The sequence below is a fragment of the Maylandia zebra genome, linkage group LG15 (genome assembly GCF_041146795.1).
Source record: "Maylandia zebra isolate NMK-2024a linkage group LG15, Mzebra_GT3a, whole genome shotgun sequence".
Taxonomy (NCBI): Eukaryota; Metazoa; Chordata; class Actinopteri; order Cichliformes; family Cichlidae; genus Maylandia; species Maylandia zebra.
In genome coordinates, this window is record NC_135181.1 from 39,073,552 (window position 1) to 39,091,538 (window position 17,987).

At 40.8% G+C, this 17,987-nt stretch overlaps 2 protein-coding genes across 5 annotated transcripts; both read right to left on the bottom strand.

The window, feature by feature from the left end:
• Positions 1–1,748: 1,748 nt before the first annotated feature.
• Positions 1,749–8,948, bottom strand: tmem44 (transmembrane protein 44). 2 transcript variants are annotated; one of them, XM_004561954.2, is made up of 10 exons: positions 8,621–8,948; positions 8,415–8,541; positions 8,238–8,328; positions 7,801–7,982; positions 7,587–7,673; positions 7,337–7,507; positions 6,468–6,629; positions 6,097–6,165; positions 5,842–5,970; positions 1,749–2,035 (listed from the first exon to the last, which is right to left on the bottom strand). In XM_004561954.2, the coding sequence occupies exons 1-10, from the start codon at positions 8,803–8,805 to the stop codon at positions 1,841–1,843; spliced, it is 1,398 nt and encodes a 465-aa protein (XP_004562011.1). In that variant the 5' UTR covers positions 8,806–8,948; the 3' UTR covers positions 1,749–1,840. The 2 variants fall into 2 exon arrangements, with proteins under 2 accessions (XP_004562011.1, XP_004562012.1); XM_004561955.2 differs by having other exon boundaries at positions 5,842–5,967; positions 8,621–8,947.
• Positions 8,949–10,482: 1,534 nt separating this feature from the next.
• lsg1 (large 60S subunit nuclear export GTPase 1) lies at positions 10,483–17,578 on the bottom strand. Of its 3 annotated transcripts, none has more exons than XM_076874397.1 (15): positions 17,454–17,578; positions 17,092–17,210; positions 16,455–16,581; positions 15,804–15,924; positions 15,621–15,707; positions 15,378–15,464; positions 15,213–15,273; positions 14,856–15,032; positions 14,321–14,683; positions 13,943–14,044; positions 13,538–13,685; positions 13,324–13,443; positions 12,967–13,046; positions 12,430–12,603; positions 10,483–11,073 (listed from the first exon to the last, which is right to left on the bottom strand). In XM_076874397.1, exons 2-15 carry the CDS (start codon positions 17,188–17,190, stop codon positions 10,894–10,896), a joined length of 1,926 nt encoding a protein of 641 aa, XP_076730512.1. In that variant the 5' UTR covers positions 17,191–17,210; positions 17,454–17,578; the 3' UTR covers positions 10,483–10,893. The 3 variants fall into 3 exon arrangements, with proteins under 3 accessions (XP_076730512.1, XP_076730513.1, XP_076730511.1); XM_076874398.1 differs by lacking the exon at positions 17,454–17,578 and adding an exon at positions 17,293–17,419; XM_076874396.1 differs by lacking the exon at positions 17,454–17,578 and having other exon boundaries at positions 17,092–17,413.
• Positions 17,579–17,987: the final 409 nt, after the last annotated feature.

A 17,987-nucleotide genomic window follows, 5' to 3' on the forward strand; every position in this document is an offset into this window, starting at 1 on the left:
AAATGCATAAACCATCTTCTTAAGCATACCTGCTTAAATCTTCGTTAATCAGCCAATCACATGGCAGCAAATCAATGCATGTAGGCATGTAGACACAGTCAAGACAACCTGCTCGAGTTCAAACTGAGCAACAGAATGGAGATAAAATAATTTAAGTGACTTCGAACGTGGCACAGTTGTTGCTGCAAGATGAACTGGTCTGAGCATTTGTAGAAATTCTGGAATGATTGTGGGGGCACTTTCCCCCACAACAATCTCTATGGTTCACAGAGAATAGTCTGAAAAAGAGAAAATAGCCAGCTCTGCAGATGAAAATGACTTGTTTATGCCAGAAGCAAGAGGAGAGTGGCCAGGGTGTTTCAAGCTGAAAGTAAGGCAACTTTACCTCAAGTAAACACTTGTTAAAACCAAGGTATCGCTGAACCTTTAAGTAGATGAGCTACAGCAGCAGAGGACCACACCAGGTTCTCCTCCTGTCAGCTAGCATGAGGAAACTGAGTCTAGAATTGTCATGGGCAATAGAAGAGTGGAAAAATGTACCTTACATCAGTGGTTCAGGCTGGTGGGCTGGGAGTAATGGTGTGGCACATTTTGGGACAATTAATACCAACTGAGCATTGTTTAAACATCACAGCCTACCTGAATACTGTTGCTTACCATACTCATCCCTTTGTGATCAACTGTACCAATCTTCTAGTGGATGCTTCCAGCTGGATAAGGCACCATGCCAAAAAGCTCAGATCCTGCCAAGCTGGTTTCTTAAAACGTGACATAAAATATGCTGTCCTCAAGTGGCCTCCACAGTTAATCCACTTTTGGGATGTGGTGGAGTGGGAGACTCATCATTGATGTACAGCTGACAAATGTGCAGCAACTGTATGATGTCATCACATGGATCAAAATGTCTGATCAATGTTTTCAGCACCTTGTTGAATCTATGCCACAAAGAATTAAAGCAAAAGCACAAGCAAAGTGTACCTAATAAGTCAGCCAGTGAGTGTATATTTAGCATTAGCATATTTAGCACTTGTGTAATCATGAATACTAGCATCAGTATAGCTGAGCAATAGGGTCGTTTACAATATTATTATTATTACAATATTATTACCTTCATTATTATTAAAAAACAAACAACAAAGTAGATAAATCACATGGCCTGAACATCAACACTGTCAGATCAAATAAAATTCAATAAACATTTCCCAGCCATTTCCACAGACAGAGCCAGTTGTTGAGGACATTAATATCCACTGCTGATATCAGCAATTGCTTTGTTACATCTCATTAGTTGTTTCCCAGTCATTAGTCTGAGACCTGTCACTTGAGGAAATGTAACAGGGAGGAGTAAAAATGTAATTGTTCCATAATCAGGCCTTAGGAAGTCCCTTTAGTTAAAAATGCCTCTAGTAACTTTTATTTCATAAAGCTTCACAGCAGGCAGATGGACGGAGGTCTGCTGAATGATGGAGAGGACAGACAAGCTCTGGGCGTCTAGTCTGGTTCTTATCTGCTCTGCCGGCTCTTTTCCCAGTCCAGCCCCGATAACCCAGGTCGACAAGCAAAATACAGGATATGACCCAGTAACCTTGAATGGCAGCAGGGGAGTAATAGTGTTTTATTAGGGAAGGTCTTTTCTGTAAACCTTTCTAAAAGGCCGAACGTCTTCAGGAGCTTGACGTTTGTGCTTCCCTACAGTATTAGAAACAAAAAAAGGTACTCGAAATAACTAAACCAAAAACAATCAGTAATTTTTGTTGTAAAACAAGACAGATGACAGATTTATTTTTGCACTTTTATTTATTTTTTATTCACAAATTACTGCACTCAGCATGTGTGAACTTCACTTAGCTAAGCTTACAACAGAGCCACACTCTTCCGTACCAGATAGAGCTTTCTGTGCGAGTCCAGACGGGGAACGGGCGCAGATGTTAAACGGTTCGGGGTTTGTCGGCCACTCTTGCAGGGGAAACTCGTCACCCTCTTGTTGTTTTGCTGTTGCTTTGCTCCAGTGTGTATTTGCTGCTTCAAAATCCCACTAGAAAATAAGAACATGTCAAAGTAATCGTACAAAGAATTATAGTAAAGTCATATAAACAGCTAATATTCTGAGACTAATGTGTCTGCTATGCTATAAAAGCATTTGGCGATAATCACATGGCACATATGATATATTAATGCACCCTAATGTTGATTTAAAATACAAACAAAGTATGTATTGATGAATTGGGAGGCAGCTCAGAAGTGTACCATACACTAAGTTAGGGCTGGGCCATATTATACCGTTCACGATAATACCGGTATAATGTTAGGCAACGATAGGAAAATGAAATATCGCGATAGAATGGGAGTAAAACGCGCATGCGCAGTGCCTTTGTTTTCATACGCACATGGCCGGTCGTTGAGTGAAACAGATGAACCAGAATTGGTTTGTAAAAATGGTGCAACTTCAGTGATGTGGAACTGGTTTGGTGTTTGTCCGTCAGATACACAACAAAGCACATTTTTTTTGCAGAACATGCAAGCGGCCATCGTTATTGTCGTATTTGTCGGACTAAGATGCTCTTAAATCTGGGAGTAATCTGGGTCCTAAACTCCATATATTTCAGGTCAAACAACACTGCAGCATCACTTAGAGTTAAAAACTGTCTAAATTCTTTCATCTTTAATAAAACGATCAGCATTGCTGCTTTACCAGGTGTAACTATAAAGTTTAACTTCCAGGCATCCATGAAAACAAAAGTTATTACATTTAACGGAGTTAGAAGTTAGCAAGAAGCTAGCGGAAGTTAGCTCGCTAGTTTCGCTAGTTACCTAAGCATGATATAGCATGTTCTGACTGAGAGATTTCTGAAAAAAATCAAACGTACAGTTCTGCTATCACTTCCAACATAAATGAAGACAGGAAACTAAACAGCAGTGACGTTTGTAGGGTTACTGAAGTTGGGCTAGCTGGTATATAATGATGTGCTACGTGATCGCTAGCGACACAGCTATGTTAGCATAACATAAGCAGTGAAGCTGGAGGACGAACACTAACACTTTTCCACTTATAAAAGTTAACGTGAAGGTTCCTCATGGTTAGAGACAAATGCAATCGCATGGCAGGATGCTGTAAACGGACCAAACTTCAGTCAGGAGAACAACTGAGATAATCCATCCACAATACGAGGTTAGTTATTAATATACTGCAACAACATGGGAATAGAGCAGCTGCAGAGAATTCAACATTAATGAATCAATGTTACAGAAGTGGAGGAAGCAAGAAGAATGAGTTTAATAAAGTTTGATTTATCTGACTGCTTTGTTTCGCTTAATGTGCCTTATAATCCCGTGCACCTTATGGTCCGAAAAATGTGTACTGCACACTGCAGTTTAATGTTGCAAAGCACCTCTTTTTAACTTCAGTGGATATTATACATGGTTATGCTCAGGATATGTCAGCCCATTTCTACTGGAAATGCCTTTTGGTTAAACTTTCAGCAAGGAATTTGCATTTGCACTGTTACATTTTTATAAAGCTTTAATGTACATAAAAACCAGCTTCTTGTTTAAGTGAAAATAAATGGAAGGTTGTCTTTTTGCACTAGTAATGTTGTGGAGTTGTATTTTGTCTCGCATCAATTATATCGTCGGTTATATCGTTATCGCAAATTTTCAAATATATATCGTGATAAATATTTTTGGCCATATCGCCCTGCTCTACACTAAGTGTTCCTTAGTTTTCTAGGGGGGCTCATCAATGGTGGTCGTGTTGGATCATGCCCCATGAGAGCGTCAACTCGACACCTACAACACAGGTCTTGTATTGTTCACACAGTGACATTCCTGGCCAGCGAGAGTCAAACAACAGACTATAAACATCTCCCAAAATAGCAGAGGGTACTGGCCCCCTATAGACAAGGCAACCATTTTGCACCACTTCCTAGGCAGACAGACCCAGCCCACTGTTGGTCTTTAATCAAAGATCCTTTACAGCAGAACAATTGGACCACATGGCAAATCTCAAACAATTCCACCCATCACTGTAGCCCTAAGCCTCAGCTCAGCCAAGAACCAGAACTCAGCAGTAATGTGCGTGAAACACAGCACAATGGAGGTTTCAAGCTGCCGGCTGAGGCGACTGTCCAATTATCAGGATCACATGTAAAGTAGGAAAAGCCACTCATTTAAATACTTCAAAAAATGCTCTGTAATCTTTGTTTTAGTTCCCAGTTTGCTTTAAGGCTGTTAGGAAGTTAGGTAACCAAATAAAAAGTAAAAGATTCACTGATAGACCTGAACTCCTCTGGAGCTCTTTGTAATCAGGATTAAACATTAGACACAAAGTCATCTTGGAAAGAATCATTCTTTGTAAGATCGAGTAAAGAGCATCAGTAACTTCCAAGTGCATCAGACAGAAACGGCCCGGCTAAACTTTAAATTGCCTCCTGTTGTCTTTGTGAAGATTAAGCTGAGTGTTCACAGCCAAATAAAGTTATACTTTGTCACATTCAGCATAAACTTACACTTTTCCAACTCGCCTTTACTTCTCGAACAAACCAACTGTGCTAAAAGGGCATTCATGTCTTTTGTTTTTTCCTGTTTGGTGAACAGTATCAACCTGCGATTGTTTGTGCTTGCACCATTTGCCTTTGTTTCTGATTAAATGACATCCTCCATAGCCTGGCTTTCTAGTAAGGGAGTTTTTATGAGCATAAAGGCCTGACAAAGAAAAAAAAACACTTGGAATTTGAATCCTCTTGCAAACTCAGACTGTGTTTTTCAAAAAAGAGAAAACTATATAAATATGAACTGTTCTCTAAAATAAGACTAGTGAAGATTTGATACTGGCTCAGCTATACACTGCAGAAAACTAAAATACAAAACACTGAGCTTGCACTCAGAAAACCACATGCACATCTCTCCATAGACTTCAACTTGTCTGTCCAATAAGAACATGCTGACTATTGTCTCCTTATAAGAACGTCTGAGGGCTGTCTTCTGACTTACTTCCCCCAAAGTCACATGTGCAAAGCACTAAGCATAGTTGCACTATTACGTCTACTTATGAATTCTTCTTACTGCATTTTCATATTTTCATACGCAGACAGTCAATACCATTCCTTTATAATAAAGGATCTCAATCCTAAAGTGGCACTAAAACATAGGCAGTTTTGTCAGTGCCATTCTTATTCACCATTTCCACAAGCTGACTCCAGACCCCCTGTCTTATGATAATGAGTCATGAAGTCATTACCTCTTTAGGAACTTCACCACTGCTGTTGTGCAAATGACTCAATAGCTTAAACTCATAAAAAGACTCATACTAACAGAATCAGGTCATCACAGCATTTCATGTAAGGTGGCGTTACACAAAGGGTTATGTTCATTCATATTTTTATAACAGCCATGCACACTATCCAGCATACAAACATGCTGTCACCACCTAGTGGCACTTTGGAATAACTACATATTATAGCTATCCTTTACACCAGGGGTGGGCAATTCCAGGCCCCGAGGGCTGGTGTCCTGCAGGTTTTAGATCTCACCTTGGGTCAACACACCTGAATCACATGATTAGTTCATTACCAGGCCTCTGAAGAACTGCAGGAGCTAATTTAGCCATTTAAATCAGCAGTGTTGGTTCAAGGACACATCTAAAACCTGCAGGGACACCAGCCCTCAAGGCCCGGAGTTGCCCACCCCTGCTTTACACGGTGAGAACTGACATTTGATGTATTAAGATTACCAGCTTTTTGAAAATATATCATAGCTTTAGAGAGAGGGGGAGAAATGTTTATTTAGTGATAAATTTGATTCATTTCTTAATTTAAGTGATTGTATCCAAGTAGTCCAAGTCACCTCCAGATCCGAGCTGACCGGCGAGGAGTCACAGGATGTGTCTGTGGAGCAGAAGCCGTCGGCTCTGATCGCCCCAACCCTCCTGCTGGGAGGCTCGCTTCCCACGTCTCCCCTGGGTGACGTCACCTTCTCGAGGGGCATTTTCAAAAATGAAAGCACATCTAGTATTTGAAGAATAACGGTGTGCAGTGAAGAGTTCCTATCAAACAAACTGCTGTTGTAAAAATGTAGTGTCACAACAGATTCTTTGCTTACTTTTCTCGCAGGTTGACTGTTGACATCCATGTATTGGCCCACCTCTCTCATCTTCTGGAGATTTTTTATCTTTGAAGAAAAAGAATACTATTATAGTCACACCAAGGCTTTAGTAAACAAACACTATTAGAAGAACAATGCTAATAGTGTTTGTTGCAGAACGATGCCTGCATAGTGCTACTTCCAAATAACTTAATCCACACAAGAAAGCAGTAAGTAAAAATCCAATATTATCAGTATTACAGTAAAAAGCATGTTTATTATGGAAGTCTGATTGAAAACAAGCTATTAAATTCACTCTGAGAAATCCGAGAAGCAGCCTTGCACACACAATAACAAAAAAGTGGTATGATTAAACAAAACAAGCTTACTTTTGTTTGTGCTGATGAAGGAATTTGCTCTTTTGTCTGTCTCTTCATGGCAGTGTTATTCTTTGCAGGGCGCCGTGAACCACCTAAAAGGCGCTCTGTATCTGCAAAAAGTCTCATAGCCTTCTTGCTGGAGCCTCTCTTGCACCAATGAGTAATTACAATCTGACATGACAGGTTAAAGGTCAACAAACCACACCACAGCATGACTGGCATAGACTCAAGCAAATCACCTAGATCTAGATGTAATGGACAGTAGCCCCGGTTTTAGTGAGAATCCACACTCACCATCAATTTTGTTAGGTACACATGTTCAGCCACTTGTTATTGGAAGTATCTAATCAACCAATCACAGCAGCAACTTCATGCATTTACACATGGTCAAAATGACCTGCTGAAGTTCAGACTGAGCATCAGGATGGGAAAGGAAGGCGATTTAAGTCACTTTGAATGTGGCATGGTTGGTGCCAGATGGGGTGGTCTGAGTATTTCAGAAACTGCTGATCTACCAGGAGTTTCCCAAACATTCTGGTTTACAGAGAATGGTCAGAGAAATAAACAGTGACTCAAATAACAGTCAGTTGTCACAGTCTAGGCAAGCAGAAGAGGATCTCTGAATGCACAGTAGCTTTGGAATGTGGTGGAACAAAAGCTTCACATCATGGATGTAGGGCTGACAACTCTGCAGTAACTGTGTGATGCAATCACATCAATATGGACTCAAACGTCTGAGGAATGTTTCCAGCACCTTGTCGAATCTATGACACAAAGCTCTGAAGGCAAAATGAGGCCCGACCCCATACTAGCAAAGTGAGTTGTGAATCTCTACACAGTTTGAGTGATGCGTGGTCACACTTACTGTGTAAGGATACAAGAAGGTCTAGAGTCACACAGCCTGCTGATGACAGAAGCCATGGCATCGCTCTCATAAGAAATCTAAACTGAGTGTCACAGAGGAGTATGGCTGCAGTGTAGAGGGCACCAGCCAGTGAGCACAACAGTCCAGAGAAAATGGCAGTGTGGGTCACTTTATGTCCATTGCACTAAAAGGAAGAATACAAATAACACTAGGAACTTTATTAGAACAGTAACATGATTTTAAGTGAATGGTTTGTCACTTACTACTCTGCAGAGTTTGGGGATCCTGGAGGTACAGGCTATGACAAAAGACAGCAGCCCCAGTAGGTAACCCACGATTTCAGTGTTGTCCTACAGACAGACGGTTTTACGATGCAGCAGAAGGACATTTAGAGTAGCTGCAAAATGGCAATTCAAAAACAACAAAACAACCCAGGTGACAGCACTCATACACATGTGTCTGTTTGTGTAACCACACCATTGAAGAACTCCAGCTGGAGACTTGAAGGACAACATGCAGCAGCGTCCTCCCTTTGACGGGCTGCAGTGCTGAAGTATGGGAGACCCTGGACTTCAGAAAACCTCCTGCAACTACCATCAAGACACACACTGCTAGGAGATGCTGTCTCCTCCTCCTCTTCATCATCCTCAGCCTTTTTTCTGAGAGAGAACACCAGAGAGGACGGTTACAGTTAGAAAGCATTTCAATAGGTCCCCTGTTCATTTGTATGGTTATCTGTAGCGCCTCTCTGATAATTGTACCTACTGTTTTGCCAAAAGGGTTTGGTCGGCTGGATGACAATATTTAAACACCTGTGCTACCTTGCTGCTGCACTTTGAATAATGCACAATTGCTAAATTGTTTGGGAATGATAAGGTTTGCATTATTAAGATAAGGAATTTTCTTAATCATACCTGCTTTCGAATTCCAACACAGGAACACTGGAAAGCACCACAAAATACAGTTCACAAAATCCACAGCGGCAGCAAAAGCACCCATTAAAATCTGCAGAGAGGGCAGCGATAAGGAGTTACGGTATTTTAATGCATAAATAGAGTGAAAATACTTGGTTACACGTAGAACTGTGTTACCTGTATATGCAGCTGCCTGGACAGGATGGCTCCAGTTGTACTGCACAGGTTACCGATGAAGCAGTAGAAGAAAACCGCGGTTTCTCCCGGATTTTCTCCCCGAATTTTGCACCTCTGATACACGAACCTTCACAGTTACCACAGGTCAATGTTAGATATGTATTAAATGAATGGGGCCGGTGGGTGATTAATGATAATCTACTTACAGGAGACATGATAGCAGCAAAAGCAGCGCAGAAAGAAAGGTGAGACCAACAGGGACGCAAAGTGTGTCTGCGTCACGGGACAAACAGGTGTTAACTGAATCCACGCAAAAATCAACCAAACTAGTCAGGAAATAGTCTGATCGTTCCCCGACTTGACCATCCGCGATGTGCGCACTTTTCTTCATTTTAAGCGCAAATGCTCAGCGACAATCCGCAGAACCGATCAGAAACTGAGCCATGCTCCTAGTGCACATTTGACTTCTTGCTCATCAAAAGCACAGCGGCAGCTCTCCAAACGGCCCGCACGCGGCAGGGAGGGGCTTACCTGTGCCACCTGTCATATATGGAAATACGTTCAAAGGCACAAGTGAAAATGTGGATTTTACGCTCTTTCTGTGTTTAGAGATGCCAAAAAATAAATCATCATCCATTTATTTAAAGAGGCGCGTTCATTTGTAGCATTGCGTGTACCTTAGTCCGTTTCAGGAATCTTACGCTTGATCACAGTGACCGCTTGCCAAAAAACGACTACAAATTGTTGTCAATGAGTTGTTGGGCTATGATCTGTCAAGCATATCTCTCATGAATGATAACAAGTGATTTTGAGCCACAAAGCACGTTCCTGTCACAAATGTAGAAGCTGCAGTCAGTTTTTGGCAAATTGACTTTTATATATATCCTTTATTTATCCAAGTCTCAGCAGAAATCTCACCAAATATCACATACAGCTGTTCTTTCAATACATTTAAAGTGGTCAAAAAGGATTGGATCGATTATAATTTAGAACACAGATTAGCTACAATAACAGAGTCATAAAAATACTCGAAAAACAGCTAATGTCTTTGCTTTAGACATAAACCCTTCATAAATCAGGCTGGTTTCAGTCTATCTACCAATATAAGCAAAGACATTAGACATAAAAAAACAGAAACATCAGAAATCACTGCCACAGGTCAGGGGTGTTTGCGATTATTTATTGTATATTATTAATTTGACACTCATGGGAGTTCCCACTTGTTCCCAGGTTTACAACATTTTGTAGCTTGTAGCTATTCTGTGATGGTAAGAAAATCAACTCCAAATTTATTATCTGGTTGATAAATACTCAGTAAGAATTAGAAATGCTCTCAGATTCTTAGACACCTACAACCCTCATGTACTTCTTTAACCTCCTAGGACCTGGCGTCCACATATGTGGACATCACATTATATATATTATAGGGGTGGCTATAGCTCAGGCAGCTGGCTCCCCCAGTTTGTATGCCAAATATCCTTGGGCAAGATACTAACCCCTACTTGCTCTACGATGCATCCATCGGAGTATGAATGTGTATGAATGATAGTTACAAAGCACTCCCTGTATAGATAATAGTGCTCGTGTGAATGGGTGTGTATGGGGTTAATGTGGCGTGTTGTAGAGTGCTTTGAGTACTCCAGGAGAAAAGCGCTATATAAGAACCAGTCCATTTTACATTTTGGGTTGTCTAGACCAAAATACCAAATTTTGCTCTACAAGGGCCTGATATCCACTTACGAGGATGTTATACTGCCTCTGTTTCATTGAAATTTAAAGCCAATGTCCTCATGAGTGGATCTCATTTTTCTCAGAAACAAAAATCTGACACAAAAAAATAAAAATCACATCATTCTTTGTTTTTACATTCATCAGGTCCCAATCAGCCCAAAGTGCAAGGAGAAATTAAAAATGCATCCCATGAAGGAGTTCGGGTAGTTTAACTTATTCAGATTACAAAACTTGCTATTTCATAGTCTTCTATTACAAATACAAAATATTGTATTTACACTGAAGCATTAAGTAATATATTGTTATGGAAATATGACAAAAAAGTGTCACACCAACATGAAAGCACGTGTTTATTCTACGTAACCCGGTTAAGTTACAAAGAGCATTGCTTTAAATGTATAAAAGTCAACATACAGTATTTTAACTGATTCATAGAGACTTTATGTGTCCTCCTTCAATACAATTTTGGATGTTGAATCGATTGGTTGCTCTTTAACTGGTGATCAGCCTGACGGAGTGCACTGCACCATTTTGTTAAAACCAGAGCCGACAGATTATGCACCTCATTAGTTAATGTCATGACGGCCTGACTTTTCCACACTCACAGGATTAAAGGGGGCCTTCATCTTTACAAAGCACTCAGAATTGATTCCCTTGGAATCACACATGAACCGTGCTTCAGGGTTTTTCCTAAAGTACAGTTCACAGATCTAAGTTGCTCAAATTAACTTAGATTTTCTGATCATAATCAGGCATCCAGATGCTTAGTAATCCGCCGTACTTTCTCCTTCTTGTTCCTGTTGCCGTGTTTTTTCCAGGGTTTGCCCACTGCCATCTCTGATTCAGCTTTGCCTGGACCCACAGGTCCACTGCCTGGTTTGTAGCCCATCACAGACTGAATTCCTTTGGAGAGTGCCCGCACGTTCTCCTAAACAGAGGTTCATCATCAACAAAAAGAAAAAATCATTTAACTTCATAATAAACTGCTCCTCTGCTGCAGACACACTTTATATTACCAAAAGTGTTCACTCGTCTGCCTTCACACTCATGTGAACTTGACTGACATCCCATTTTTAATCCATAGAGTTTGATATGATGTCCATCCAACCCTTGCAGCTATAACGGCTTCAACTCTTGTGGGAAGATTTTCCAAAAGGTTTAGGTGTGTTTATGGGAATTTTTGACCATTCTTCCAGAAGTGGATTTGTGAGATTACCACTGAGCTGCTGTCATTCCCAGTGGCTTCCACATTGTTATAATACCACTAAGGCTACGTTCACACTACAGGCGAAAGCGCATCAAATCCGATTTTTTTGACCCTATGCAACCCATATCCGATCATGCTATGACAGTGTGAACGGCTCAAATCCGATATTTTCAAATCCGATCTGGGTCACTTTCGTATGTGGTACTGAACCCGATACATATCCGATGTTTTAGAAAGCGACTGCTGTTTGAACGGTCATGTCACATTAAATCCGTCTTTTACGTCACTGACACAAGACAGATGCCAATTATCAGCGCCGGAGAAGAGCCCGATAAGACATCGCGAACGCTTCCTGGCCATCCAGCGTAGATGTCAGTGAAACTGTTGGGAAGACAACGTTGGAGAAACGTGAACATTTTATTTGTACTGTATAATCTGCAGATTCTGACAGAAATCTGCAGCTATCCTTTGAAGCACCGCTCCTCTAAAACAGCAATAAGCATAATTATTCGGTTATTTACATTATTATGTAAATAACAAAATAACTTAAAGCAAAAATTGGGAAACGTGAAGTCTGAAGTCTTTATATTAAGGGCCATCAGTCAAACAATATTGTTTGCTCTGGGTCTAAACAGAGCGCCTTGTGTGTGACGTCTTCTTTTGCACATGCGGCCGCTTTGGTTCACACTAGAGCGCGTTTGCTGTCGCATTTTATTTGTAGTGTGAACAAGCAGACAAAAAAATAGGATTTGATCAAAAAATCGGAATTGAGCATCAAGACCTGCAGTGTGAACGTAGCCTAAGAGTTAAGTGTGGAATATTTATTAGTGAGGAAATTTCACAACTAGCATTCGATCCCTGGAATTCACTGAGCTCCTGAGAGCATCCCATTCTTCCACAAATGTTTGTTGATGCAGTCCGCGTGACTAGGCGCTTGATTTTACACACCTGTGGGCCTGGAAGTGATTGAAACACCTGAATTCAACGATTGGGATGGGTGACAGAACACTTCTGGTAATATAGCTTATATTACAACATCTACTGACCAAAAATAAGAGATCAGCAGGAATAATTTACCTGATGGAAAAAGTTCTTGTCAACCACGTTTTCGATTCTCTTAATTTTGTGTTGTCTGTTCATTACTGTGGAGAGGTCACTGCTGTCTGAGTCTCTCTTCTCAAACTTTTTGTGCTGCGGCTGGAAGTCTTCAGCTTTTATATGTGGAGGGGGATGGCAGTGCAGAAGCTTGCCCTGTAAGGAAAAGAGCTATCTTAGGCAAAGGACGTTGTAAACATGATGCATAACGTTACAAGAGAACAGCTACACCTTACAAAAGACTGAAGACCTCCACAGTCTGCTTAAACACATAGCCGAACCACAGATGTGCTACAGCTACACTGTTTAACGCTGCAGGTGACAGAGCTGAGCCAAGATGAAAATAACTTATTTATCTCTCCTAGAATTTTCATCTGTTTTTTCCTCCCACTTTGTTAGGCTAAACATTTCATTAATGACCCACACTCACTCAACCACAGTCCAAAATTAAAACGTAAACACAAGCAACATAACTGTGTGTTTTTTCCAACCCACAACAGTTTGCAGTTGTGAACTTACGCTCACATAATCCTTCAGGACGTAACGGGCCGATCTGGACTGATCGGGCTGGCCGTGCGACGTCATGAAACCTCTCATATCTGAAACAGACAAAAAAGAAAAGGCTATGTTATAAAACAACGAAATTACATCAAGGGGAAAGACAGCTAGCAGCATCTAAGGGTGCCACAGTGAGGTGACAGTATCACAATTTGAGCTAGGGACCTCTGATCAAGGAGGAACACAATACATAAAATTAAATCTATAAAATAGTTTTTTTTAAAGAATCTAAGATGGTTTACTCTCTCGAGTTGTACATATTTCACCTATTGTTAATCTATTCTATCCAGACTCATGATAAATGTCTATTAGCCTCACATCCATACGCCATCAGCAGCTCTTCCGCAGTGGGCAGTCTGTCAGGGTCTTCATCTTCCCGCGGTCTGATAATATTGATGCCATAGGTGCCTTCTAACACATGCCGAGGGATCGTCTGACATATGTGACCAATCTGTTAAGAACTACGTGTCGTAAGCATCAGAATCAATTATAAAGCAGAACAGGCAGAGTCTAGCTTTCTGTCACGTAAAGGATATGAGTGAGATCGCAGGTACGTGGTCTCTCATCTGGTCTATGGGCAGAATCCCAGAGCAGATCATCTCAGCTTTGGTAGAAACGAAGGAGGGCATGACCAGTCCTGGGCAGTCACAGAGACACAGGCCTGGCTCCACATATAACGTCTGTCATAAATGTCAAAAACAAAAACACACAAAAAACACCATCATAATCATCCATCCATCCTTTTTCAGGGGCGCGGGGGGGGGGGGGGGGGGGGCGCTGGAGCCTATCCCAGCTGTGTTAGGGCGAGAGGCAGGGTACACCCTGGACAGGTCGCCAGTCTGTCGCAGGTCTAACATCATTATTATAATAATTATCATTATTATTAAGCTTCTTGCTGGTGGAATCCCTAACCTGCATTTGAGCAGTAAGTACCTACCTGAAAGTGTTTAGTGTGTCCAGGAGTGGCTGAGACAGAAACCTTCTTGTTCCTCAGAATAGTGTTGATGGTTGAACTCTTTCCCACATTAGGATACCCGACCTGTTGGTTCCACCACATAATGAACATTTAATTGCTTTAAAATAACTCATACTGAGGAAAGTGTGGAGCTTCTTCCCCGACTATGAATCCAATTAAAATGTTTCCTGTTCCTACGATTCTAGTGAAGCATTAAAAAGCACTCCTGGTGAATTCTGCAAAGTGGTTCAAATGCTCTTACTAAATATAAATATACAACTCGATCCCAAAATTCAAAGGCGGTGTGGCTACAGCATGCAATTTACGCTAGACTGACAGATAGATGGTCCTTTTACTCACCAGTCCCACTGTCAGCTGCCCTTCTTTAACCCTGGAGCCGTTGTGAACAGCCTTGAACATTTCCAGCAGCTCATCCTTGCGCAGCAGACGGCTGGAGTTGTGGAAAGATGCATCAGATGAACCAGCAGTCTCTCCCTCTGCTTCTTCCTCGCCTTCTGAACAGGTCTTCCAGTCCTCCTCATCTACGCTTACCTCTTCCTGCTCTTCCTCTATGTCACTCTGTTCTCCCCCGTTGTCCTCATCCTCCTTATTCTTTACCTCTTCCTCTCCATCTGCACCTTTCTGACTCACATCTTCTTTAATTTTCCATCCTCCTTCTTCTGGATCACTCTCTTCACACTCTGGATCGGCCACCTCCATGCCCTGTGAGGGGACAAGTTTCTGCACTATTTTTCACTGGGATTAAAGACGGCAGGATGATGCCAAAAGGTGACTTTTTCTTCAGTACAATAAATTATCTGTTCCCTAAAAAAAAATGCAAATGCATCACAGTTCAGAGAAGAGAGAAAAGTTCATCAAGCCTCCGCGCTCTCACCTTTTCCTCTGCATCCAGCCTGTTGCCTTCAGCCAGAGCAGACCAGAAAACTGCCCTCAGCCCCTCTTTCTCAAAGTATTTGGCCCAGACTCGCCTCTGCTCCCTGGTCAGTAGATCAGCTTTGTTCACCAGAAGCATGTTCACCTTATGCTCTGAAACTTCTTTAACATAGGACTCCTGGTGCCACACAACCAGAGAATTATTACAATCACTGCAGTACAGTTTAAATGTATGTAATGATGGATACAAGCAAATGTTGACAGATGAAATATGCAAAATGATTAAACAAAGTGCAATTATTTTCATATATGAAACCAGATTTCTATCATCTGTCCATTATTGAAACAAAGCACTTACAAGGTCCAGACATCTGAACAGCAAAGGATTTCTGGCATCAACAATTTGAACAACGACGTCACTAAAATAAGTAAAAAGAAATGTTTGGGGGTTTTTTTCCCTCAGCATCACATAATGAGAACAGATTCCTCAGGAAATGTGATATGCTGTTGATTTGGGTTCTACCTCCTCTCAATCACTCTCCACAGCTGTCTCCAAAATTCAAGGTTTCTCTCAAACGGGGTGAGAATTAACTTCTGCTCCTCTTCCAGCCTTTGAAGAGAACACTTGTAATTAGATTACAGGCAACAATAATCCAGCACAAATGTATCATAAGTCATTAATTAGAAAATTTTGAATGGTTATCCCTGCATTTCACTACTGATTCTTAACACCAAAAGTGACTCAGAGTACAGAAAAGCTGCATACTGTGCAAGTGCTCGTCTCCACTCCAAGAAGCTGTCTTTCTCTGTCTGTTGAAGCTCGTCTGGACTGGTGCTTTCATCCCAGTGGGGTCTTATAACAAGGAAATACACAACAGATCTTATCAATGCAACATATTATTTATACGTTAGACAAATTAACCTGTGAAAACATGTCGACTCAAATCACCGTCTCGGAATTCTGAGGAAATGTTTGTTGTCTTCGTGCAGCTTCATCAGTTCGCTTTTCTCCTCAGCTGTTAATAAGCCCGCTCGAGCTTCTGCCGGCACAAACTTGATATTGAGCTTCTCTAAGAAAACACAGAAATGAATGAAAGTGATTAGATTAACAAACAGAATCAAAAAGGCAGATCTACAGTGGAGATCACATAATATTTAAGACAAAAAATACTTAAAAACACAGGAAGAATTACTTCTGTTAGGTTTATACACGTAAATATTGTGGACTAAAATTCGATGTGGAAGGCTCATTCCCAGTTATCGCAAACACTCGATTGCAGTTGTTGCTACCCAAGGACAACCAGTTGCTAGGTTTATGGGGACAATTACTTTTCCACATAGAACCAGGCAGCTTTGATTTGTCTTTTTCCCTTAGTAAATAATGTAATCATTGAACAATTATCTTTGTCTAATTTATCATTTAATTTGTTGATGTCCTGAAATGTGCAAGTGTGACAATTATTCAAAAAAATAAGAATTCAGAAATGGGACAAATACTTTTTCAGAGCACTGTAGTTTCCCATGTTTAATAAGTAAAAAAAAGAAACATACCTACAATTCACCTGAAAACTAAACATGAGTGAATCAAATTGTTATTTACCTGCAACAAACTCTGTTCCTGCCAGTTCAGCTGTGGCCAGAAAGTCATCCATGGAACTTTGTTCTGTCACTGACTGCAGGTTCAGCCGCCCCCAGTCGTAGCCATCATTCAGTTCACTGGTGTGGAGCTGAAAATATAAAGAAAAAACAATGACAACAAACTTTAATTAGCTTGACCAGCAGTAAGTGCATGTGAAAAAGCGTCGAGATTAAACAAAGCAGCTGTGACTGGAACATCATCGCCAAATAGCGGATCATTTTCACATCCTTGCATCCAAACCACCCTTTGACTTGTTCTAAAAATAGTTGAGATTTTGTTAAAACAATTTCCCAGAAAAGTTTATCCCCATTACAAACGTACCCCAGTCATTCATTTATTTACGTAATAGTCCTTGCGCATTAGTTCGTTTGCTCTAAAACAACAGCATCAGTAAATTTACATCCTGGTAAGCCCGTGTGGGGTGATCGTAACACTAATACTAACAGCTAAGTGGAATTAAAAAAGTTGAGTGGCATTTAAAAACGGGGTCACAACTGCTTAGGGGATGATACTATATCACGAAAGGTCTCATATCTATATCTGTGATTATCTGAATACGTTTAACACAAGCTAAAAAAAAAAAAAACCTGTGTCATACCCAAGAGTCGCCCCTTTTGTTTCCCCGGCCTGCCTGGAGCCTCTCCTTGATCAGAGCTCTGCCCAGCACGGCTCCTCCGCCCGCCTTCTTCTTGCCCATAATATCCTCCGATGCTGTCACTTCACAAAATACAGGAGGAATACAAAACTGAAGAATACTGCGGACAGCCACTCGCTTCAGAGACCCATGTGCACTACCTACAGCCTTGTTGTCGTAAAAACCGGAGATGGAACAAACCAAACGATTAACATATCCGGACAATTAAATTGGTGTTGGACTTTAGAAGTCATGTTATTTTATAAAAAGCTACCCTTTATATTCTTTATACTGTTAATAAAATAAACTCTAAAACAGTAACATACATTATCTTATAATTTATCTTATCTGATAAATGCAGGCGGGAGAGTAGCTGTGGTACATTCCGGTTACACGCTCAGCGGTTAAATGTGCCCTGAAGAAACACCGACAGAAACAACATGAGTTCCTCGTGTGTCACACTTGGGAGTACCGTAATCGGGATGTTAGAATTAGATCAGAAAAGAGTATATCTGTACTGTGCGATACTTCTAAAGGCAAATTGCTTTCCATACTTTGGTATCGTTCCAATACAACGTAAATGCAGTACTACACATAGTTTTACCCTATAAAGACAGCTTAAATGGGAGAAAGCAGTGTGATTTATGAGATAATTCATCATTCTGAACACATTTTAATGACCACCTTTTAATGTCAACAATAATTAGTTAATGCAAGAAAAAAAAACATAACTTTCAGACTATCCTGTATTTTGAAATTGGGTGTTTTGGAGACATGGAATGTAAATGTGCATGTCTCTAAAGGACTTTGCGTCAGCATCTGTTGTTTAGATGTGTTATGGGCTATAAATAAAATGACAG